At 44.5% G+C, this 25,223-nt stretch overlaps 1 protein-coding gene across 2 annotated transcripts in view; it reads left to right on the top strand.

Moving 5' to 3' along the window:
* The window catches only part of CCDC88A (coiled-coil domain containing 88A), a 241,170-nt gene that overhangs the window by 90,243 nt on the left and 125,704 nt on the right, over positions 1-25,223 (top strand). For both annotated transcript variants that reach the window (XM_054986666.1, XM_054986660.1), the window contains exons 7-12: positions 7,868-8,008; positions 8,634-8,803; positions 20,214-20,295; positions 20,658-20,816; positions 22,938-23,084; positions 23,447-23,591. In XM_054986666.1, the coding sequence (XP_054842641.1) occupies positions 7,868-8,008; positions 8,634-8,803; positions 20,214-20,295; positions 20,658-20,816; positions 22,938-23,084; positions 23,447-23,591 (844 nt within the window). The remainder of the gene's footprint in view (positions 1-7,867; positions 8,009-8,633; positions 8,804-20,213; positions 20,296-20,657; positions 20,817-22,937; positions 23,085-23,446; positions 23,592-25,223) is intronic.

Below are 25,223 nucleotides of genomic sequence, written 5' to 3'. Positions count from 1 at the left end.
CCAAAAGAAGGTGCCCCATCCTCCTCCACTGTCCATTATTCCTTATGGGGGAAAACAAAGGGGCTTTCTAGGTGTCTTGGAGTGGCATTTTGCAAGCAAAATGCACTGAATGTTCAGGGTACCTGCTCCTACCTGTCCTACCGTGCCCTCCCCAAGTTTCAGGGAGAAAGCACTTTGGGGGACCATGCTATGTCCCCCCCAAAAGTGTTTCTCCCACCACACCATTTTATTTCTACTGTGGGGAAGACTCTCACACAGCAGAAACACATGGATTGTGGCTGTCAATGGCCGCGGCCACAGCATGGCTACACACACACCCCAAGCAGCCCATCAGAACCAAAGACACACACGTACAAGTTCCCTACCCTCCCAGAGCAGGCTGGCCAGCCATTCCCCATTGTTCCCTATGATGGGAACTTTTAAACTGTCTTTCCCAGGGCAATTATGCACAGGCCAGGGGTGCCACCATGGAGGGCACATTTCTGAGTGCAATCTCATCCTTGGAAAGGCACACCTGAACCACAAACACGCACCTCCAGGTTCCCCACCGACCCCAGAGCGGGCTGGCCAGCCACTCCCCATTGTTCCCTATGATGGGAACCAACCTTAATACCAGGGAATAACACACAAACGCACGTTGAATCAAGTTCAAAAATTTTTATTTTGTAGCTTTCAGTTACAGTATTAAAGGCACATAACACTAGTGTCACATCATAACAGTCTCCTAGACAGTAGCACCACAACTATCCTCACATCAGAGAATCACCAACACACACACAATACCATGCAACAAGATTTTATTTCTTGGTTGTAAGTTACACAGCATGGAAGGCACATCACAACATATCACAACAGTCTCCTGGGCAGTAGCACCACAACTATCCTCACACCAGAGAATCACCAACACACACACAGTCACTTGCAAAAAGATTTTATTTCTTGGCTTTAAGTTACACAGCATGGAAGGCACATCACAACATATCACAACAGTCTCCCAGAGCAGTAGCACCACAACTATCCTCACATCAGAGAATTAAAAAAAACACACACACAGAAGTACTTGCAAAAACACTATTTCTTGGAGTTCCTGGGCTCAGGGTGGGAGACAGCATACAACAGCAGTATAAAATTTACACGCACACACCCCACATAACTATAGTGACTCCAAGGAAGCCAAACCACAATGTCACACATCCATTCCACCCAAAACAAATTAAACTGGGGAAAACTCTTGCAACTTAGTTCAGCAGAACCATTGTCATTTCCTGCAGCTGGGCTCTCAGTTCAGCCAGTGGGGAAACACCACAGAGCAGAACAGAACCTAGCCACGAGCACAACATAACGGCATTTGCGGAGCACGGTTGCAGAGCCCCCCCCCCCCCCGCGCTGCTAGCTTCAGGCTGAACTGGAAAACACCTGTGAGTTAGTGTTGGGATGTAGCCTTCATCAGCTGGCAGTGGCCCCCTCCCACACCATCCCTACCTTCCCCACTCCTCCCCCACCCCTTCAACATGAACATTTTTAAACTTTAACAAAAACGATGTATTGTCAAAGGCTTTCACGGCCGGAGAACGATGGTTGTTGTGGGTTTTCCGGGCTGTATTGTCGTGGTCTTGGCATTGTAGTTCCTGACGTTTCGCCAGCAGCTGTGGCTGGCATCTTCAGAGGTGTAGCACCAAAAGACAGAGATCTCTCAGTGTCACAGTGTCACAGTGTGGAAAACTGTACACAGTTTTCCACACTGTGACACGGAGAGATCTCTGTCTTTTGGTGCTACACCTCTGAAGATGCCAGCCACAGCTGCTGGCGAAACGTCAGGAACTACAATGCCAAGACCACGGCAATACAGCCCGGGAAACCCACAACAACCATTTAACAAAAACAACTGTAAACAACGTCAAAGAGCTTGAAAGAACATTGAAGAACATTCTCCCTCAGCTCTGCAGCATAGCTAAGTTCGGCAGGCAGCTCTGAGTTTCTTGCTGGGAGTCCCTAACCTAACCAGTCCCTATCTAACCTGTCTCACCCTGCAGTGGCAATCAACATTTCTGGGGCATGTTATTAATTATCAGAATAAATTTGTGCCCACAGGGTCTGTGACAGTTTTGGGTCATTTTTTTTCCTATTGTGGGGGCGGGGAGCCAAATTGCAGGGTGCATTCCCTTTACCACTGAATTCCACCCTCCTTCTACTAGACTTTTTTCTACTTCTAAAAATTTAATGTATGGAAGAGCGCAATTCCCCAGGTCCTAGATTCGCAGAGGATGCAGGCCACAAGGTGGGCTCACCTCATTCACTCTGGAAGTCCACTCCTGAGAAATTGAAGAGCCGAGAGTTGACCTTCAGGAAGACCAACTGCTCAACTCTCCATGGGACAAGGTGAGAGTGATGTAGGCTGACAATGTCGCCCGCATAGGAAAAGGCACGCTCGCTCTCCACGCTCGTTGGAGGGCATGAGAGGAGCCGCTGTGCCTTGAGGGAGAGGACCAGCCAGACTGCCTCCTTCTTGGCCCAGTAGCTCAGTGGATCGGTGGACAGCAACTTGCAGGGCTCTGCAAGGTAATCCCTGACCACTGCCTCCGCCGAATCCTGTGTCGCACGACTCATGATCTCGGGGGCTGAGGGTCCACCAGAGCATCTCCATCTCCATGGACATTCCAGCAGTGGCTGCAGGGGGAGCCTGCTCAGAAGGGGCGCTAGAGGGACCCGCAGTTCTGGGTCCCCTGCCTGTCCCCTCTGATGACAGGCGTCCCCTCTTGGCCTGCCTGCATCTCACCCGCGCACAGAGGGCGTCTCTGGCTTGGGTGAGGTTCCTGTCCCGCTTGGCGAAAGTGCTCTTAATGCGTGGATCGCACATGGTCACCAACATGCACGACTCTTTTTAAGTGAGAGGCATTAGCCTGGCAGCTGTGCCCTGCTGCAGCCTTCTCATGAGAGTGCACACTGCTGGAACACTATCTGCATGTGGTGCGTCTGGGCCACAAAGGAGGCCAATGAACTCTGGAGCGTGTGCACCAGAGGAATGACCAGACCCAGGGTTGCCGTGTCAGACGAGACCGCTACAGTGAAGTTCTTGAAGGGCTTCAGGGCCTCCACTGTCAGGGATATGGTGAGCCAATCCTGGCTGAACTCACCCACCTGACTCGGAGCATCGCTCTCTGAGAACCACGCCTTGAGTGCGGCCTGCTGCTCCACCAAGTGCTCCAGCATGGCACAGGTGGAGTTCCAGCGAGTGACTATGTCAGAGATCAGGACATGCTCCGGTACCCCTGCCCTGCCCTGCTTCTGGCGCAGTTCGTGAGTGGATTTCACACTGCGCGAGAAGTGACTTGTGAGCCTCTGATATTTCTGCAGGAGATACTGGAAGTCACAAGTCGTGGGGTCCTGGGGTTCCGGGGAGGAGCCCACCCCAAGTGCAGCTTTCACCACTAGGTGAAGTTTGTGAGCCGCACTGTAAATGCGCTTGTAGATCACCTGCTGCGCTGCTGCCCTCATGTTCTGTCCACCGTCCATCACCATGCATCCCATGGTGACGGTGCCTTCGCCTGTCCAGCCATCCACTCCCTCCTCAAGGTGGCCGCGATGTTCTCCTCTGTATACGACACGTTGAGAACCTCGGCGTGGAGCAAGGCCTTGCAGTAGCCAGCCTGACGGTCTCCCATCCTTCCCTGCCTAACTCTGGACACCTCACCCCCACCCTGAAGGTCTTCGGGTTGCCACCAGTGTGCAGTAAGCGAGAGGTACGCATGCTGCACACTTGGGCGGGTTCAGATGTCGGACGTGAAGTGCACAGTTCTCCCAGCAACGCGGGACAACTGTGCCTTCACATGGTCCCTGGCAGCCCTGTAAAACGAGAGCAGCACATCCCTGCTCAACGTCATGCGAGCAAGGATAGTGTACTAGGGAAAGGCATTACAGAGCAGCCCACTGAAGCCGGAGTCGTCTACTACAGAGAAAAGCTGACCATCTACTGCAATCATATTGATGAGGTGGCACATCATGCGCCGGGTCACCTTCTGGATCCCCTCTCTGGGCACACTAGGGCCCAGCGCAACAAGCATTTCTGGCAGCGAGGCTTGGCGTCCCTGCCCTATGGGAACCTGGGGAGGGAGAGCACCAGAGGAGCCTGCCTCCTTCTGGCTAGCTAGCAGCCTTGTGGTGCCACTTGAACTCTCTCCCTGAAGAAGCACCTCCTGGTGTTGCCTCTTCAGGTGGTTCTGCATTCCAGACGTGGAGAGATGGTTCACATCCCTACCACAAGTCATCCGTTGCCTGCAGTGCTGGCATTGGGCAAACTGAGGGTCCTCTGTTTTCTGGAAGTGACTCCAGATATTGGAGGTAATGGGGACCCCACGCCGCACAGGGGAGGTGCTTACGGGGTCCCCCAGCAGACACCTCCTGTGAGGTGATCGGGCCAGACATACCGTGTCCCACTCTCAGCTGGGCAGTTGGAGATGGCTGAGGATGAAGGGGATGAGATGTGGGCTCTTCCACCACAGTCTCTTCCTCTTCCTCCAGCACCCTCTCCTACTGCACAGCCATGATAGGCCTGCTGCTGGCCCCAGAGAAAACAGGGGAGAACCATCCAGCAAGGAGTTCTTCCTGCAGTTCCTCCAACATCCTACGGATCCCTGGGGTGAGCGGGAACGCAGGAAAAGTCATGTGTCCCATGTCCATCCCAGAAAACACCACATGCTGCCCCTCCTCCAGCAGCTGGGTCTCAACCACTGGAGAAGGTGGAGCCTCAGCAGCAGGCCCCCGCCCAGTGCCAGCCCCTGCCTCAGACACCTGGGTTGGGGGTGGCCCTCCAGCAGCTGATTCAGGAAAGAAGGCCTTGCGAACCCTCTTCCTGTCACCAGAAGCCAGGCTGGTGAATGGCAGCAGTGCAGGGGAGGGCCTCCTCCGTTCAGATGGGGGGATAGCCACAGCATTCCCCCTCCCCTCCACCCCTCTTACCTCTAGCCTTTCGCCTGGGGCCCCTCTCAGCTTTCCTATTAGCCATTCTTTCCCGTCCTTGAACCTACACTAACTACCTGTTGTTAAGTTTTAAAAAAGAACCAAAAATTTACAATTTGGTTTCAAAACCTGTCTACCTATTTCTAAATCTTAAGTTTCTTGTGACTCTATTCACTATTGGAGATGGTCAGTTAAATATCTTTTTAAACAACCCTATTTATTTTTGGGAACCTAAACCTACCAAACAGCTGAATTCCTCCTCAGGAATCTAGCTGGCCCTAAACCCCAATACAAAGGAAAGCCTATTACAATTAATGTGCCCTGCCTGGCTCCAAGGGTGTCTGGGCAGTGAAACTCTAGTCAGGGGAGAACTAATGGGCAGCCTATATATTTGAACAGACCCTAACTCTAACTAATTCTTTTCCTACTGAAGACTATTTACTGGGGAAACTACCCTTGGTTCCCTATCAATTTAGTTCAGTGAAGGCCTACAACTAGCCTACCTTCTAAAAACACTATTTAAACTATTCTGGGAAACTCAAAGTAGAACCAAACACAGCTAAAATAACAGCACTAACTGTAACAATTAAAAACTTTAACTCCCCCGGCAACAACAAGCCCCAACTGTTACTTCGAATTCCCTTCTCTTCCCCCCCACTCAGACAAGCCTCCCCCAATAGAAAACCCAGTGGACCACTGTCTCTCTCACCAGTCCTGCAATCCAGCGATGGTCAGGCAGGCAAGCAGGCAGGAATTCCCTGGGTGAAGTCCTCTCCTCCTCAGTGGCAAGCTGCAGCCAAACTGGAGATGAGAGCCTCTACAAGCCGCAGCAGCAGCAAGAGTCTTTCTAGTCTCTCTAGGCCAGGAACAGAATGGAAGCAGGTTAGTAATCCAAATACTAACTCTCCCCCAACAAATGGAGAAAATCAAGACCTAACCCTTTAAACCTTTAAGGCCCAGGCCCACTGGAAAATAAAAGCCACAACTAAACTATAAACCCAAAACAAAAAACAAATGCCCCAGCTAGCAACCACTCAAAGCAAGTAAAAAGGCCACCACAAACAAACAAACACACACACACAAGGATCCACCCCCACAAAAAATAAAGTAATTAAAAGTAAAAATCTTCAAGTTAAATTCCCTTCCCTTCCTCTCCACCTCCCCCCTAAATAGAAAATCTCTCCTTCCAGTCTCCTGAAGTCCAGTGCTGAGTAAGTCAGATAATCCTCACAGGCACAGCAGAAGTTCACTCCAGGCAGGACAGGCCAATACAGAGACAGTGAGAAACAGGCTCTCTCTTACTGTCTCTCTCTAGGCCAGCAGGAACACAATGGAAGATGGCCTAAAGGCCAGCCTGTAAATTAAATCCCCTGCTGCATCTCGTACCAGAGATTCCATTGGCTGGAAGGAGAAAGCAGCAGTGGGATTGGACACTCCTAACTCCCCCCTCCCTTCCCTAATCCTTCGCCCTCCTCCCCCTTGTACTCCTAGTCTAGCACTCACCCCTCCTCACCCTTCCCAAACTGAAGATTAGGCAGGAATCTCTGGCTGCTTGCATTGCATTGCAACGCAATGCAAACAGTCAGGAAAGCAAGATTCCCACCTTTTTTTCTAGATGGGAGGGGTGAGGAGGAGGTAGTGAGTCACTCATTCCTCTCCCCCTCCCCTCTTCCAAGAAAGGGCAGGAAGCTTTAGCTTCCTGCAGAAATTTTCTGGCTGTTTGCAAATGCAAATAGCCATTAAATGGCTGCTGCTGGCTATTCTGAATATTTCCTAAGTGATCTGAATCGCTTTGGAAATACCCACTTCGGTATACCAAGTATTTCCGAATTGGGCCCAATTCAGGTTTTAACCCGAATCGAATACCTGAAGCACACACCCCTGATGTGCACCACTAAGGAGCGAGTCCCAGTGCTTACCTTCTTAGTAAACATGCATACAATTGGTTGCATATATTCCCTCTGAATGTTAGAAATAGTTACTGCTTTGTTTTCCACAACTTCCTCTTGTTATATAATCAAACATTGCCATACAGTTGTAATCAGTAGAAAAAGAGAGAGCCACGGAATAGAGCTACTAAAACAAAAGAAAAAATGTGACTGGCTTACTACTACCGTCCTTTAAAACACGCCCATGAGTGAGCGGCCATTGAGCATGAAAATTGATATGTGAAGATTACTAACCCGTTATTCTTGGTAACTGCTGTAAAGAAGGGAAAACGGAAACAAGATATTTGTTGCTAGCAAACCCTTTGCGGTTACTAATGATATGTGGTTACTAACGATATTAAAATTGTATTTATGTAACTGTTTATGAATTATTGTGTTGCATATTGATGAATTTCTATTCTGGGTTATACTGTTATATAAATTTTGTATTGGACAAATTAGTGTTCGATAAGGAGGCATTGTCCCTTTAAAGCCAGTATTTGCAGTTTGAAAATATAAATTTACAGGCACTATTGCACTTTAATAACTTTGAAATGTGTGATGCTACTAATTGGCTGACGTGGATGTTTTTGTCTTCTGTTATTAACTGATTATCTATAAAGGGGTTGTTTTCTATCAGAATCTGATTTATTGTGTCCAAAAGGATATTAGTAGTAAGCCAGTCACGGTTTTTTTCTTTTGTTTTGGTAATACAATTGTAATCAACAAGTGTGTTTAGTTAACTTATGAAACTGGACAACCATTAATTTGCATCACCAGTACATTTCCTCTTAGTAATTGCTGGGTAATTTGCTCACTGGGATTGCCTCTCCTGACTGTTCAAATGTCAGCTGTCACCTAGGAGGCAAGTAAAAGAATACCTCCTAGCTTCGTGCAGGTTACAGTAAGATAAGGTACATATTTGGTAGTCTTATTGTTTAAATGGCCAAATTTTCACTTCACTTCGATTTCTTTCTCTGCAGGTGACACACAATCAGGAAAATGTTTTTGATCTGCAGTGGATGGAAGATGGTGCTCTGTCACAAGAGTATGTTGAGCCCCTCTTAAAGAATATGGCATTGCATTTAAAAAGACTTATAGATGAGCGAGATGAGCATTCTGAGGTATATATCTTTTACTAGTTTTTCAGATTTGTTGTTTAGGCTAAGAAGGAAATAATATACGAACAATGCAATTGGGAATGTTACTGTTGATGCTATGTAGGTTTTGGGGGGACAGTAGGTGCGTTCAACTGTGAAAGATTGAATTTCATTAAAATTCCTAAAATTTACGCGATGCTGTCTCTGTGCTTTTTTCAAAAAACCTTTTTGCTGTAATACTGAGAATAGCTGGCAGCTGAAACCATCAATAAGCTACTAAAATACAAGATACGATTGTCAGGTTTCTTGTCATTAAGATAAGAGAGTGTTTGTGAGGTCAGTGGTAGTGTTGGATTTGAGATTAGTGGGTTAAAACCTGTGGACGCTGAATGAACTCAAACGCAAGACAAATATGTGCAAATTAGTGTCCCAATAAATTCATGAAGTAATTGAGCAAATAAGCAGTTCCAATTGCATTAGCCCAGAAATTTCTGTTGCACGGTGAGTAGTAGCTCTTTCAGCTGAATTGTGCTCAGATGTTAGGATGCCTTTGAGCTTGTATTCATTTGTTTCGTGCATCCATTTTCTTACTACAAAGACTACCTACCCTTATGCTCCTATCTGAAAAAAAAATTCTGTTATACCTTAGACTATCATAGAACTCTCTGAAGAACGAGATTCTCTTCATTTTCTACCTCATGCATCAGCAGCACAATCACCTTCTGGATCTCCAGGCATGAAACGTACTGAAAGCAGACAGCATTTATCAGTGGAGCTAGCAGATGCCAAAGCAAAGATCAGAAGACTTAGACAAGAGCTGTAAGTATACAAAAGGGAGCAGCAGACTCCATGGGTACTCCAGAAAGTAGGGTCATTACAGGATGGAGGAGCTACAGGATTATGGCTCTGAACAGAAGATATTTTAGAAGAAGCAGGAAACACAGTTATGCTTGATCATATATGTTTAAGAATTTAAAATACAAACATTTATTTAAAAAACATTTGTATAAAAAGTTATGAATGTGCCTTGAGGCTGCATTAGAGCTCGGGAAATACAACTAGAATATAAATCGTGTACCTAATTATTATTCGGCAGTTCAGTACCAATGTATTGTACCCTCATGTTGATGAGATCTTTCTGTTCTCTGTTCCTCCATGCCTGTTGTGTTAAGAACTATGCACCATGTCATTTAAAACAGATGCAAAAATCTTAGAGAAGTTTTTACACCAGTATCTGTTTCTTAACAGACTTGCATTTTGCAGAACTCTTTAATTATTGGAAGACTTTGGTTTTGATACTGTTCTATGTGCGCTCAGCAGTGATCTTAGAAAGGAGCTTTCTTATCTTCCACTGCCTGGAAGTTAGTTGCCCTATGGGGTGGGGCTAAGTAGGGGTCTTCAGTGAGAAGAGGAAAACAGCAAAAATTGCTCCTGTCCTTATTCTGCTGGTGGAAGTGCTTTGCATGAGTATAAAATAATTGGAATCTAACTCTGTATATCTTTTTTGTGAAATACTTATGCAGATTCTTTGAAAGATTTTGGACTCTTTGTAAAACAGTGCTCTTGAGCACATGCTAGAAAGCTGCTTTCTGATCTCGAAATGTGACAGCCTAAAATCTGCATTTTTAAACCTGTGCTCAGAAGCTTATCCACTGACATTTGTTCTTAAACTATTTTGCACCCTGTATTCTCAAAGGGAGAGGCATTCAGCTGTCCTAACCAGCATCTGAAAATCTCAATAACTTCTCTGGATTCAGGATTACTTTTAGAGCTATCTATATAGAGGCAAATTGTAAGCAGAAACCACAGCCTCTTGATAGTTGGCAGAAAGAGATGAGGCCCAGTAGAGACAGTCCTAGTTCAGCTGTCCATCTTGCATCCAGAGCAATTCCACAGGATGTAGCAACTTTTTGTTCACTAGTATCGTATACCTTTAAGAATTATTTTATTGGGTTTTGCAGCAGTCAGTTTAAAAAAAAATCTAAATTATTAAATAGCCACACATCCCCCAAGTCAGGGTTGTCTTTAGGATCAGCTTTGGTCCAAAGGATATACCAGCAGAAACCTCAATATATGCTTGGATTGTAACACTATGAGCCAGCATTCTATATTAAATTAATTAGGTATTCTATGACCCAACAGACAAATGGATCTTATAAAAACCAGCCTCTGCTCCTTCCCTGACCCCCAGTTAATACCTGACTTTATACCAAGTACCGATCTGAAAAATCTGGGCATGTGATACTGCACAGACTCCATTTGGTTATGTTCCAGTTATATATACAAGTTCAGTAGCTTCAGCTTGGCCCATTGGAATGGTTTTCATCACTGATCTTGCATTGAACAGTGATAGAGTTGGGAGTTCCAGCAGTCTTTATCCATGGAGAGACGGGGGAACATTTACAGTATAATCTATATCTATAAAAACTTTAAGAACAATATACTTTTGTAGGAGAGTTTTGACTAGATCATCTTGAAACTGGCAGAGTTAATCGTTATCTTTAGTCAGTTCTCTCTCCGCCCAGCAGTAGACACAAAGTAATACATTTTAGTCATCATGAGTACTGTAATACAATAAAAGAAATAGATCTTATTTTCTGATGACTGGATTATTACATGTCTATTGAAACAAGCCTGCCCAAGATATTCTGTAAACAGCTGCACAGGGGAAATTAATGCAAATTGCTGTTATTAAATTGACTGACGATTAATACCCTAAATAGTGAACATTGGTATGTTCTGTATAATTAAAGACAATTCTTTTTGCAGTTCAGCTGAGCACACAATTGGAAGTATAGTCATCGCTGAGAACATTTAGCATTTTACCATGTGTAAGAAACTTATTTGTAAACAAATCCTTGTTAGCCAAATTTTTAGATATATATTAAGATAGTAAAAGAATTTACTAATATACATAATCATTTATGCTTCCTTTTTAAAAAGTACATACAGTCTGGAAAACAAATGACTATATGCAAGATGGCATACTTTTGATTTAAGGACCTTCATAATTTTATTTTATTTTATTTTATTTTTTTATTTTTTTATTTTTTAATATCTAACATAAAAAACTACAGAAGACTACAAAAGTATAAAGGGGAGGGGAGAGGGAAAAAAAAGGGGAAGGGAGAACTGGGGAAATGGAAAATCAACATACAAACAACAAACACTACACTACATGTCTTGTATTCCCTTCATACTGCAATTTTTCTTAAAAATTGACTTTCTAATATGCTGTCAGATTGGTAGGTCTTATACAATACAGATTATATTCAGGATCAGAACTTCTCCCCCCCCCCCTTGCGTCTCGGTCTTAATTCTCTCTGCGCAGCTGGAGCAGCTGCGCCCGCTCTTTCCTCCCCCCCACTTTCCCCTTCAGACTTCGAACTTTCTTCCTGCTGAAACTCCTGATGGTTGAACAAAAAGTCTGTCAGCTGCGCGTCCGATGTAATATTGTAAGTTTGATCTTTATATCTGAACCAGACGCCTTCTGGAAACAGCCACTTAAATTTTATATCACATTTCCTCAAGAAAGCCGCAAGTCCTTTATATTTGAGTCTTCTTTTACGAGCCAAAAATGGAACATCCTTCAATATTTTAACCGTATTGCCCAAATAGTCCAAGTCCACATTATACGAATTGTCTAAGATGGTGTCCTGAATCTTGATAGATGAAAAGTCAATAATAATCTCGCGAGGCAGCTGCTACTTCATTGCATACTTTGAAGATGTCCGCTGGACTTCCAAAATATCGTTTTTTATCTCTTCTTTAGTTGCCTTTGCGAATGGCGCCAAAAGTCCAGACACCAAATCTTTTAAATTTTCACCTTGCTCTTCTTTTACATTTTGAAGACGCAATACCGTTTGGGCACGGTCCACTTGTAATCCTATTATTTGATTCTCCAAAAGCTTCACTTCCTTACTTGTTGCTTTCATGAGTACTGCGTTCTCATGCGCAGACTGCTCTGCTCCGGTCGCTGTTTCTTTAATGGCTTTCACCTCGCTCTCCACTGAATCAACCTTTTGCCCCATTTCATTCAATTTCGCTACAAAGGGCTGCACAGCATCGAAAACTGCTCGTCTCACCAGCTCTTCCAACATTTCCCCCTTCCCCTGTAATGTCGCCATCACTGATTTACTCATTGCTGGGCTCTGCTTTCTTGTCGCCATCTTAGGGGGGGGCGCCAACTAAGTTCCGAAACTCGGTGCAGGGGAAGAAGTCTGCGCCTTTTTAGCTTCAATTCCCACCGATCCTTCGCATACGCTTAAAAATCAGAAGGGATTCGCTTACTTACAGGTCTTCACCTTAAATCTGCTTATTGCCGTTCTCCATGGCCCGGCAGCACACGCGGTGCTGCGCAAGTCTGCCGGCCTCCATTGGAGCAAGCGGGCAATTTACCCCCTGCATTACTTCCAGAGGGTTCTTCCCGCAGCGCCCCGGATCCAGGCTCCCTCCCTGGGAGTCCTGGAGGTTAACCCTCGCGGGTCAACCGCCCAGTCAGCCTGCTCAGACAGTTCCCCCCGGACCTGCGGAGAGGAACGTCCGACATGGCCGGGAAAACGAAACCGAATCAGGACCTTCATAATTTAAGATGTATTGCTAGTCAGTCTGTTAGAGTTCATCTTCATATTCCCACATGGGAACTGTGCCCTGCAGAGGCTAACCATGGACGATTTTAAAGCTACCCCTTCCTTAGAATGGTTTTTCCTGTTTGTGTGTCACTTGAGTAAAAGGGGAGCATCTCCTCCCCCGGTTCTCTCTTAGATGCTGGGGAAAGTGGTTGTATTACACAGTGTTTTGTCTTTTTATTGCCTTTTTTAAACCCTTCTGTGCACCCTGGAAAGTGGCACAACATGTCTTGCTGTTCTGTTTGCAAGCAATTTACCCTGAAGGTCAGAAGTGATAGGGCTTTGTGTTTAAAAGCAGTACTCTGGGAAAAGTTCTCAGTAGTTCATATACTAGTGTTCAGCTGTCATTGGTGAAACCCCAGTTTCCTTCAAAGCATCTTTCCTATTTGGCCTCTGTGCCTTTGCTTTCAAGACAAGATCCCTAGCTAGTCTTTATATCTGAATGCTATATCAACCAGTTCATCGTAGAAAGCTTATAGTAGTAAGGAGATTTATTGGAGCCAGTCTTAGCTTCCAGCCTAGAACGTGGAAATTAAGTCTTAACACAAAGATAAATCTCTACAGTATAAGGCTAAAGGTATTGTACCTGCTCACCCAATCTTAAAAAGAAGTAGAGACTTGCTTTCAGTTCCCAAGACTACCTTTCTCTGTGGCATAGAAGTAGTAGTTGTTTTTGCAGTCTTGGTTGAGCTTGGTGATATATTTGTTCTGCCCACTGATAATGATGCTGCACCATTTTCAAACAGACTTGCATGTCCTTGGATAGAGAGTATTATTCCGAGTATTTTCATGATTAGCAGTATCCCCTTCTACAATTTCCTTTATGTATTTGGCAATGACTTATGAGATAAGAAACCTTTGTAAGGAGGCAGCACACATCCCAATGGGGAAAAAAATTAAGAACATAAGAAGAGCCTTGCTGGACGAGTCCAGTGGTTCATCTAGTCCAACACTACTGACCCCCAGTTCTGAATCATTTATGAACAAATTAAATAGTACAGTGTACTATTTAATAGTACTATTATTATTGTTAGTATTACTGATCCTTGTGAGGACTCCACATTTACAATAGTCAGCACATGAGGCAAATACTCATGCTAAACATAATCTCAGCACTGGGAACATACCAAACGGTAACTTACACTAAGCCTCATTCAGAGTTTGGTCCTGTACACTAGGAAAAGATAACCCTTATTCCCACTGAAAATGTCCTCTTCATTGGGGCACAGACACTGTTTGAGGATATGGATTATTCTCCATAAGAAAGTTTTAGAGTTATCTTGGTCCTAGTCCAGAAGTTTCAGAAATAGTGTTTCCAGTCAGCTTACAACATAGACAGACTCCTAGGGCTCAGCTTCCTCCACTTCTGTAATCCTCTGTGAGATTATACATGAGACTCATACCTAATTAGTTTTCAGGTATTTCAGAACCCTGTCACATCACCATAATGTAGAACTTAATCTCTACAGAGTCTCTGTTTGTTGGGTTGCATCCAACCTGCTTTCTCCAGTGGTATGGGAGTGGGTCAGTCTCAACTGATGGGAAGTAGCTCCTCCTCTTTTTGCAGGGTCGGTCAAATCATGCGATCCCCTGTAGGAGGGCTCTTCCCTGGGGTGCCAGTTTTTTACCGGCCCTGCTCTGGCAGGGAGTCAAATCGCTTAGCTCTTACAGCTAATGATCCAAAAAAAAAAAAGAAGGAAAGAAAGGAAAAGGAAACCTAAGGAAGTTGGAGTTAAAAGTGAAAGCCAGAGGAAAGAGGGGAAAAGGAAGGGCTTGTCCCTCCCCCCTGAACCCCCTCCCCCCACCTCCAACAAGATGCCGAGAGACGCGGAGGCGCAGTTGAAGGAGGAAGCTGTTGGCTGCGAGGCGAGGGGGAAGCTAGCTGGCACTGGGTTGTCGCCTCGGCGATAGCATATCTTCACACCGAGGGGGCAACTCCACTCATTCGAACGTCGGCGTGTGGGGAGACGACGGATGAGGCGCAGGCGGCCGGACGGAACACCGCGGGAAGCACAGGCACAAACCTCACAAAAGCACGCGTGTGATAGCCGCGGCAGCAACAGAGCTCAGTTCTCCTCTACAGGCCTGGTAAGTGTCCCTGTAGGGCACTGGGCTTGGAAGGGAGTTTTTTGCTCGCGTGTAGGAGCAATCAGGGCAGACTGTCGGGAGAGGTGGTAAAGTGTCCATTTACTGGCACTAAGCTCTTTCTCTCTTTTCTCCCCCCCTCCTCTCTTTTTCTCTCGTTTAGGAGGGAAAGGAATTTTGGCGGGAATGGCAAATCAGGCGGGTGCGCAAGGGTCTAAGATGGTGACCGGGAGGGCCGAGGGCCTAGACCTCTCTAATTCCCCCGCCTCCACGGCTCCTTCTCAAGGCCCCAGTAGCCAAGGCCAAGAAGGTAGCCAGCTAGACCTCTCAGGTCCAGAGGCCAAGGACAACCTATTAACCTGGATTAAGTCAGAAATGAATAAGGGTTTCAATAAGTGTTGAATAATCTCAAGACCCAGAACATTTCTGGAAAGGGCAGGGCTAACACACGACAAAATAAAAGGACTAGGTCCTTGCCCCCTTCCACTCCCCCCCCTGCTAAAAGGAGCAAATGACAGGAAAGTTTCTTAGCAGAGGACTCTAGATTCTGAAGCCTCAAGGGAGCACTCTGAGAGTGAGGAGGGGGAGCTTTCTGATGAACAGGAGGGAACAGGAGAAGTAATTCAAACAAGACTCTTCCCTCAGGAAGTCTATTCCAAATTACTCCCCAAAGTTCTGAGGACTTTGGAATTGGCCCAGACAGGTACGGGGAGAGAGGATGCAGACCCTGCTTTTCCACAAGGTTTAGAGAGAGTTCTCCCTAAGTTGGGTAGTACCCAGACTGAAGTTCCTCTACCAGCAATCTTTCATAGTATCTTGAAGGCAGAATGGGAGAACCCAGCCAAGCCTAAGGTAGTTCAATCTGTGTTTAACAAGTTTTACTCCTTAGCTCCAGAGGCTACAAGAAAAATCAAACTTCCTGTAGTTGATGACCCGGTTACTAGTCTAGCCACCACATCCGTGCTTCCTATGGATGCTGAAGGACTGCCCAAGGACCCATCAGATAAGAAAATCGAGCAGACCCTTCACAGAAATTACGAAGCGTCAGCTGCCTCCCTCAGGGCCTCAGCCACTGGGTCCCTCTTAGCTAGAGCAGCGTTCACTTAGGCCTCCAATCTGGCGGCAGCAGGCAGAGAGGTACCGAAGGAAATAAAGAACGAGGTTAAAAAGATTGCATTGGCATTGACCTTCGCAGCAGACGCTACCCTTGATTCTTTCCAGATGTCATCTAGGGCAATGCGATTCAACGTTGCAGCAAGAAGGAATACCTGGCTGAGAAACTGGGACATAGACCCTCAGGCAAGGTGGCAGCGATACCATTCACAGGTGCCAAATTATTTGGGGAGGCCTTGGACAAGTATCTAGTGGAGGATACAGAGAAAAAGAAGGTGCTCCCATCAAAGAAGAGGGACATAAGAACTAAGGACAGACACTCCTTTCGTGACCCTAAGCGTCCCAGTAGGCAGAGTACTTTTAGGCCCTACAAGAGTAGGTGGCAGCCAAGGCCCAGAAGTGACAACAGGTCTTTCTCCTTTCGAAAGACTGGCCAACAGACCAAAGGTCAAAAGAAAGCCCATTAGGCATGACTATCTTCGAACGACAAACATGCAGATCGGGGGCAGACTACAGGAATTCTCAGAACAGTGGCAAGAAACAGTGACAGACAGATGGGTGCTGGAGACAGTATCAAAGGGCTACTCACTGGAATTTCAGAGGAAACCCCCGAATCGCGTGTTTCTCATACGACGGAACTCCAGGGAGATGAAACATCTGCAAATTCAGAAGGCAATCCAACACCTTCTTACTATCAAGGCAATAGAACCAGTTCCTACACATCACTGGAACAAGGCCGTGTATTCGGTGTTCTTCATTGTTCCAAAGGAGAACGGGGATGTCCGAGCCATTTTGGATCTGCGCTGGTTGAATCAGTTCATTGCTTCACGCAAGTTCAAAATGGAGACCCTGAGATCCATTATGGGGGCTATACAGAAAGAGGACCTTCTGGCCTCCATAGATCTATCCGAGGCCTATCTGCACATTCCGATCAGGGGGGCACACCGGAGATACCTACGCTTTGCGTATAATGGAGAACATTACCAATACAAAGCTCTCCCTTTCGGATTCAAGTCTTCGCCCAGGGTGTTCATGAAGGTGTTAGTGACCTTGGTAGCTGCCCTCAGACTACAGGGGGTCTCCCTGTTCCCTTACCTCGACGACTTACTTATAAAGGTTCCCTCCCAAGCTCAGGGGGAGGAGACCATTCAGAAGACGATTGCTTGTCTAGAGGATCATCGATTCATGATCAACAGGGAAAAGAGCACTCTCTCTCCTACGCAGAGAATCACACCTGGGAGTGATTCTGGACACTGCCAAAGACAAAGCTTTCATCTCGGAGGAGAGACAACTCAAGATAGTCTCCTTAGTGACATCCATTCAGAGGGAGACGGAGGTAGAGGTTATGCAGTTGGCAAAACTTCTGGGAATGATGGTATCCTGTCAGGACACCCTGACATGGTCCAGATTCCATACCCGTCCACTTCAGAAGTTCCTAAGACCTTTTCAGAGGATTATAGCACACAAGGAACACCAACACATTCAGATACCAGGGGCGCTGAAGGCAGAACTGAACTGGTGGACAGCACTGCACAGATTCAAGGAAGGGGTTCCTCTCAGGGAACCACAATGGGTCATAATGACCACAGATGCAAGTCTGACCGGATGGGGAGCACATGCAAGGGGCAGCATGGCCCAAGGTGCATGGTTGCAAAAGGAAAGGAAAAACAGCATAAACTGGCTGGAACTGAGTTCCATCAAGTTGGGACTCTGGGAACTTCAGGAAGTACTGAAGGGACACCACATACTGATACAGACAGACAACACATTATTGAAGGCATATGTGCACAGGCAAGGAGGAAACAGGTACAGAAGGTTAAACACGGAAGCAGAGGAAATCATGCTGTGGGCAGAACGGAACCTGAAATCAATCAAAGCAGTACACGTGGCAGGTGTACAGAACACAGTGGCGGACTGGCTGAGCGGGAACAAAGTAGACCAGGCGGAGTGGATGCTACATCGGATGGTCTTCAGCCAGGTGTGTCAAAGATTTGGGGAACCACAAGTGGATCTTTTCGCCACGACTCAGAACGCCCACCTACAAAAAATTTTCTCCAGAAAAAGAGAGCAAGGGGTGCTGGGCATAGATGCGCTAAACGAAGGTTGGCCAGTAGTTCTTCTTTATGTATTTCCTCCGCTGAAGATCCTAAACAGGGTACTTCAAAGGATAGTTCAGCAACGAGCGGAGGTAATAGTGATTGCTCCCTTCTGGCCATGGAGACAGTGGTTCCAAGAATTGAAACGACTCTCGATCGTGGAGCCATGGAGACTGCCACTTTGGAAAGACCTACTGTTACAGGGGAAGATTCTTCACCCGGACCCGGGATCGCTGAAATTAACAGCCTGGAGATTGAGTGCGAACAGCTCGCTAAACTAGGATATACTGATTGTGTCATAGCTACTATGCTGGCCTCCAGGAAGAGATCCACGAATAGAAGCTACAATAAAACGTGGCAGACTTTTCATGACTGGTGCGGAAAGAGAAACTGTGAACCATTGACGGCACCAGTGACAGAAGTACTTTTGTTCCTTCAAGAGGGACTAAGTAAAGGACTTAGTACCAACACACTCAAGAGACAAATTGCGGCCATCTCGGCTGTTAGGGGGTCTAAAGGGGGAACGTCTCTCACCAGGCACCCACACATCCGTAGGTTTTTGAGGGGGACCATGCTCATTAATCCTCCGCAGGTCCATAGGTTCCCTACGTGGAACCTGAATGTCGTCTTAAGGGCACTTACCAGGGAGCCTTTTGAACCTATGGCCTCTTGCCCTCTTGAGTTGACACTTAAGACCTTATTTCTAGTAGGAGTTACCTCAGCTAGGAGGGTCTCAGAAATCAGAGCCTTGTCCGTAAATGCAGAGCTCTGTATCTTCCATAATGACAGGGTGGTACTCAGGCCTGATCCTACCTTCATCCCTAAGGTGAATTCCGCCTTCCATAGGGGTGAGGATATTGTTTTGCCATTGTTCTGTGCTAATCCCAAACATGAAAGGGAGAAGGAATGGCATAAGTTAGACGTGAGACGTGCACTAAGTTTTTACTTAGACAGAATGGCACTTTTTGTAAGACAGAACGATGTTTGTCTCCTTTAGAAAGGGTTCGTCAGGGGAGAAGGTGTCCACTTCCACTCTGAGTAGATGGATAAGGGACTGCATTGCTCTAGCTTATAGGGCTAGACAGATGATTCCTCCAAAGGGGGTAACGGCTCATTCTTTGCGGGGGGGGCAGCGACTTCTGCAGCATATAGGGCCTTCCCTTCTCAAGAGAGGATATGTAAGGTGGCTACGTGGAAGTCTGTGCATACTTTCACAAGGCATTACAAGGTAGATAAGATGGCTTTGGCAGAGGCAGCGTTTGGAAGGAGGGTGCTACAGCACGCTGTGTGAGGAAACCTGCCCGCCCTAGGGTATACTGCTAGATGTATATCCCATCAGTTGAGACTGACCCACTCCCATACCACTGGAGAATGGAAGATTTGTATTCACTTAACCGTGAAGCTTCCTTTCTCGGTGGTGTGGGAGTGGGTCAGTCTAATCCCACTCAGATGTTTAATGTTATGAGTAATTGAGTTGGTAGTTAAATGTTGTATTAGTGTTACAGTTTTGTTAACAGAGTGAAGTACAGTATTAAAGGACAGAGCAAAGCAGCAGAGTCCAGAGGTCTTGGAAGAGAACTGGCGCGCCAGGGAAGAGCCCTCCCACAGGGGATCGCATGATTTGGCCGACCCTGCAAAAAGAGGAGGAGCTACTTCCCATCAGTTGAGACTGACCCACTCCCACACCACCGAGAAAGGAAGCTTCACGGTAAGTGAATACAAATCTTCCATTTTTGCTGGTGGAAAAGGAGAAGGGTATCTCCTGCAGCCATGCAAAAAAGGTATGCTGAGGATCATGGATTTGCATGGACAAGAGCAATGCATGGTTAGGGCTGTAGCAAGGTAGGAAATTAGTTGAGATAGAATGAAAAAACATGCTAGATCCAAATCCATAAATATGCTAAATAATACAATTTTATATGCTAAATTATAAATGATGCATTTCATGTTGTTAAAGCAACAAAATAGGTTTAGGTTTGATACGGAAGTCAGTATTGCATATATTGCAGTTTCCCCAACATGGGTTTTATTTCCATGGCTTCAAAATTTCCAGAAATTTTACATCTCTAGTCCTGCGTGAACTAAGAAGAAAGAATATTCATACATGATATGAATATTCATTCATCTCTCTCTCTCTCTCTCTCTCTCTCTCTCTCTCTCTCTCTCTCTCTCTCTCTCTCTCTCTCTCTCTCTCTCTCTCTCTCTCTCTCTCTCTCTCTCTGTGTGTGTGTGTGTGTGTGTGTGTGTGTGTGTGTGTGTAGACTAAGGCTTTAGTTTCATATTTTAACTGACTTCTTTTTTTTAAAGTGAGGAAAAGACTGAACAGTTGCTGGATTGTAAGCAAGAATTGGAACAGATTGAAGCTGAATTAAAGAGACTACAGCAAGAGGTTTGGAAACAGAAGATTGCTCTTCAAGACACTATGCTTGACACAAGTGTAGTTATTTGTTTTTACCAGTTTAATCTGTGACACACATATTAAGGGAGCACTTTGACAATTAAGCAGATTTTTGTCCTGGGGGATGGATTAGGGGCATTTAGAGTTCTTACATGAATCCACCACATTTTATTTTTTTCTGTGCCATCAGTGATTCATATTGCTTAATGCCTTTCTTCATGCTTCAGTTGTCCAAACTTTCATGAAAACTAACCCTTCTGTCAACTGACAGTACTGTATAGTATCAGTTTTATTTTCTACCAGATATGATTTTGAATAAATGTTAAATATACAATTTTATTTTAATTTGTTAGAATATGAATTTGCTTTCGGATGCACGTTCTGCCAGAGTATATCGAGATGAGCTGGATGCTCTCAGAGAGAAGGCAATCCGTGTTGACAAGCTTGAAAGTGAAGTCAGCAGATACAAAGAGAGGCTGCATGATATTGAATTCTACAAGGCTAGAGTGGAGGTGACTTGAAATTTAAACATTTTATTTAAAAGATTTGCCTGCCAGTTTCTCACAGAATATTCTTTTTTTTAAAAGAGTCCTCCCCCCCCCCATGCTGTTTTCCTGATGTGCGTCACACACCCATCTTGAGCGGCTGTCTGCTCTGCATGGGGAAACACCTGGCCATATGGATTCCTATGTGTTTTTCTCCTGGGGGCAAAAGCAGCTCTGTGTGAATGTAGCATTTGCATCAGGAAATTATGCAGAGGAACAATAGTTAAACATTCCTTCCCTCCTATGTCCATAGTACAAATCTTCTACATGCATAGTTGCTATTAGTTTTTTTACAAATGATGTATTAGTTGGCTCTTAGCTGTGTAGATACCTTTTCTTGGACTTGAAACACCTGTCAATGTGCTTTTCTTTAAAAATATCATGAATCTTTTTTCTAAGTGAAAATGTATATATGAAATCTGATTATGACCAACTGAGGTGGGAAATAGTCTGTGTTATTTAATTGATGCTTACATCTTGCATGCTTAAAAAAGGACATATTTTCAGGTTCTTATTAATTTCAAAGGAACTTATTGTTGGCTTTTGGAATGTCTAAGCTTTTGAGTTCTGGAGGAGGAGTTTGCTGTTCTCAACCAGGACTTTGCAGCTATCAGCATCTGGAAGGGGTTGGAGTGAATGTAAAAAGTATGCATCAAAAATTAGAACTTTCTGTAGGGTCCCAGATTCAGCAAAGGCACATTGCCCCCTTGAAGGACACTATCACAATATCTTCCTTCCTGCCCTGGTGTTACCCAAATAGGAGGTCTCCTTAATTGGTTGTAGGAATTAGCATTGAGGCAAGCAAGAGGGGGTAACTGGGAATCTCCACCAATGTTTACAGGGCGTATTCTTTTAGAGAACTCTAAGATAAGTCAGGCAGATTTTCAACTGGAAAGGGTTTTTTGTTAAACAGACATAACAGGCAAACATACAGAGAACCATGCACAGCACACATACAAGGCTAACTAGGAAAGTCAGGGAGGAAAGTAGGAGAAAGCAGTTTCAAGGAGGGAGATAATTAACAGTCTTGAAGATAGGGGTCTGCGGAGGCAGCAGTGAAAACAACTAGCATTTCACAGCGAGGAGAAGAGACCCAAACGGATTTGGGGATGTGTGGATGATGGATCCAGAACACACTCACAGAACACATGTCTGGGAAACTCAGTTAAAGGGTGGTTTGTCCAGAGATAGAACAATGAGTTGGGACAGGCTTGAAGTGATTATCTGTGATAGACTATAGGTGAAAATATTGCTTGATGATCTGGTAAGCACTGGATGGGAAAGCTACCAGGTTTGCTGAATAGCTTTAATTAGGATAGGTGGGTGAGGGGAAGTTTAGCAGGGCGTTGGTGGGATTAGACAAGGATTTTCTTAGGAAACCTTGTTATCTTTGTGTCTCTCTGAGGCGTGGAGGGGCTGTCAGTTAGTCAGTCAGTCTGACTCATACTCTGGTAGTTTTCCAGGCTTCTACCCAGTTGACATTCATTCTGCTTTGAGCCAGGAAGTGCCTTGGACTTATGGCATAGGAGGAAGGGGTTTATAATATTTCATCCATGAACTGCCTTGTCAGTGTGGAGAGGGGTCTAACTGCTTACGCTGGGGCTCCATGTTGATATTTACTTTTAAGGATTTTGACATTTGAATTTGGACTCTGTCTCAGTGTGATCTAGAGTGAATTCTGAAAGGTAAATGAGTTTTAGTTCAAGATTAAGAATTATTGATTGGATCCAAAGAACCTTGAATGTAGCTTTGGTCATTGAATAAAAATCTCCTGCCTCTCCTTCTCTTCTGCATCCCCGTGGGACACCATGCAAGCCATTTCTGAAGATCCAAGGTTTCCTTATATGCTGTACAGGGGAGTGGTATTGCACCTACAGGGGAAAATCTGTGAAATTCTTAACACAAAGACTACTTTTGAATCCAATCCTGTGTCACTAATACTTCATATTGCCAAATTCATTTTTGTGAGATACCTTTAAAAGCTTGACAGAAAATACCATCATTGGTTTTTTACTTTTTGTTCAATGCATTGTTTAACACTTAACATATAGTGAACACCAATTTAGTATTTCTCTGTAACTCTTATAGGAACTCAAAGAAGATAATCAAGTATTGTTGGAAACAAAGACAATGTTGGAAGATCAGTTGGAGGGAACTCGGGCTCGTTCAGATAAATTGCATGAATTGGAGAAGGAAAATCTACAATTAAAAGCTAAACTACATGATATGGAGATGGTAAGCATATGAGATCTCAGATAATTTTAAAAACTTAACTATTAACTCTAATTTTGATAATTTAACTAATTTATTCTTACCAACTTCACAATTCAAAGTACACAATAAATAGAACCTAATTGGTTCACAGTTTTTGGTACTGTGAAAGTTAGGGTCTTGTTGCAGTTACTTTCATTTGAAGTCACTTTTCCAAATATAATCTTTAATCAGTTTAGATAAAGCATGTGCATAGAAGTAAAGATGAGAAAATGTTGAAGCTTCTGTATGTAGTCTAATATGTCTCCTGTTAAATAAATCTAAAAAAAAATTCTTTGCACTTTGAGAGGAACTTTTAAAAGAGTTTCACGTAAACAATGTTTAAGGAACGTGATATGGATCGGAAGAAAATTGAGGAACTTATGGAGGAAAACATGACTCTAGAAATGGCTCAGAAGCAAAGTATGGATGAGTCACTGCATCTTGGATGGGAACTTGAACAAATAAACAGATCTACTGAACTCTCTGAAGGTAGCTAAAATTTCTTTGTCCTGCTAAGATGGAAAATGGTTTAATGGTTTGTTATGCCATGTGTTGTATTTCTGTCATTTCTGAGTTATGACTTATGGTAACCCTATGAATTAATTTACTAAATTGTTCTACTCAGAGATTCAGCCTAGCTTGTTCATGGAAATTGCTGCTGCTTTGCTTTTGCAGGGGCAATTTTTATTAGTATATTCAGGCCAAACTATTTATGATATGACTGTGTTCCCAGAGCTCCTTAGGCCAGTCCATGTGGAGTAAATTATTCAGAAGATACTCTTGTTTCATACAGGAAAATGCATGACATAATGATTCACTATCATCCTGTTATAATAGTACACACAATATTTTAATGAATCGATACCATATATCTCCCGATATATGTATAGCAATTAGCTAATTACAAGAACTTGTAGGAGGCGCCTCACTTTCCCCTGTATCTCCCTTCCCACATGATTTCTTTTTCCTTCTGGCAGTCCCTGTATCCTCACCTTTTCCTGCTTCCTTCTCTCCTTCCCATCTACCAACCCACTTTTTATCTGCCCCCACATTAAACTATTTTAACAATTTATTTATTTAATTTATGTTCCACCTTTCTTCACAATGAAGACCTAAAGCATTTTACACCATTCTCCCTCTTTCATTTTATCCTCACAACAACCCTGTAAGATAAGTTAGGCTGAGAGCATGTGATTGGTGAAGATTACCCAGTAAGAACCATGGCAAAGTGGAGATTGGAACCTGGGTTTCCAGATCCTAGTTTGAAACTCTAATCACTATTTATTTTATTTTTAAAAATTGTATGCCAGTGCTGTACCCAATATAAAGTCCCCAAGGTGGCAAACATTAAAACACTAGAAAACAATTTAAAACAAATTTAAAACAATTTAAATTTAAACAATATTTGAAATAATGAAAAACATTTAAACGCACACACGTCACAAAAAACAGGGTGGAGGGCCAATAATAGTTATTGCATAACACTAAACACCACTGACTTTTGTACTGCAGCTACTGTTGAATAGTAGCACGTGGCTGGGCCTGTTGGTGGTTGCTGCCAAGCTTGGCTCTGATGAGTTCTTCCTCAGAAGCCAAAACAGCCTTAGAAAGGGTCCTGCCCGCTCCCCCTGCCTTTTACTGACAGCAACCCAAGGCTTGACTGTGGGCAGTATTATTGTGGTTGCCTAGCAACTCCCACAATTGCTGCTGTAGAGGGCATCTGTTTCTTAAAGGTGTAGGTGCCACTTCTGTTATTTATGGGTTTTTTAAAAATGGGCTTTGTTTTAAATTGCAAATTTGTCTTTGTGTCTCTGTGCAGCCCCACATTGGGATTGTGCCTGCGCAGGCCTGTTCCGGAGAGAGATTTTTCTAGCTCTAGAACTCCTGAGGGGGCGTCCCCCCCATGATCTGTGTATGCATGGTACCTTCCTGCCTTTGCACAGGACCGGGGAGCGCCCCCTCAGTTCTCTTTCGCTCTGTTCCTTCGCTATTTACAGCCCTTTTTTTCTTGTTAGATAGTTGTTTACTTAATAGTTGTTAGTTGTTCATAGTGGTTCATAGTTCATATTATAGTATAGTAGATAGTTGATATAGTTAATATTAGTAGTTTGATAGTTTTTT

The sequence above is a fragment of the Eublepharis macularius genome, chromosome 1, assembly GCF_028583425.1.
Source record: "Eublepharis macularius isolate TG4126 chromosome 1, MPM_Emac_v1.0, whole genome shotgun sequence".
In the NCBI taxonomy this organism is placed as follows: Eukaryota; Metazoa; Chordata; class Lepidosauria; order Squamata; family Eublepharidae; genus Eublepharis; species Eublepharis macularius.
Note: the sequence above shows the minus strand (reverse complement) of the source record. Positions and strands in the feature narration are given on the sequence as shown.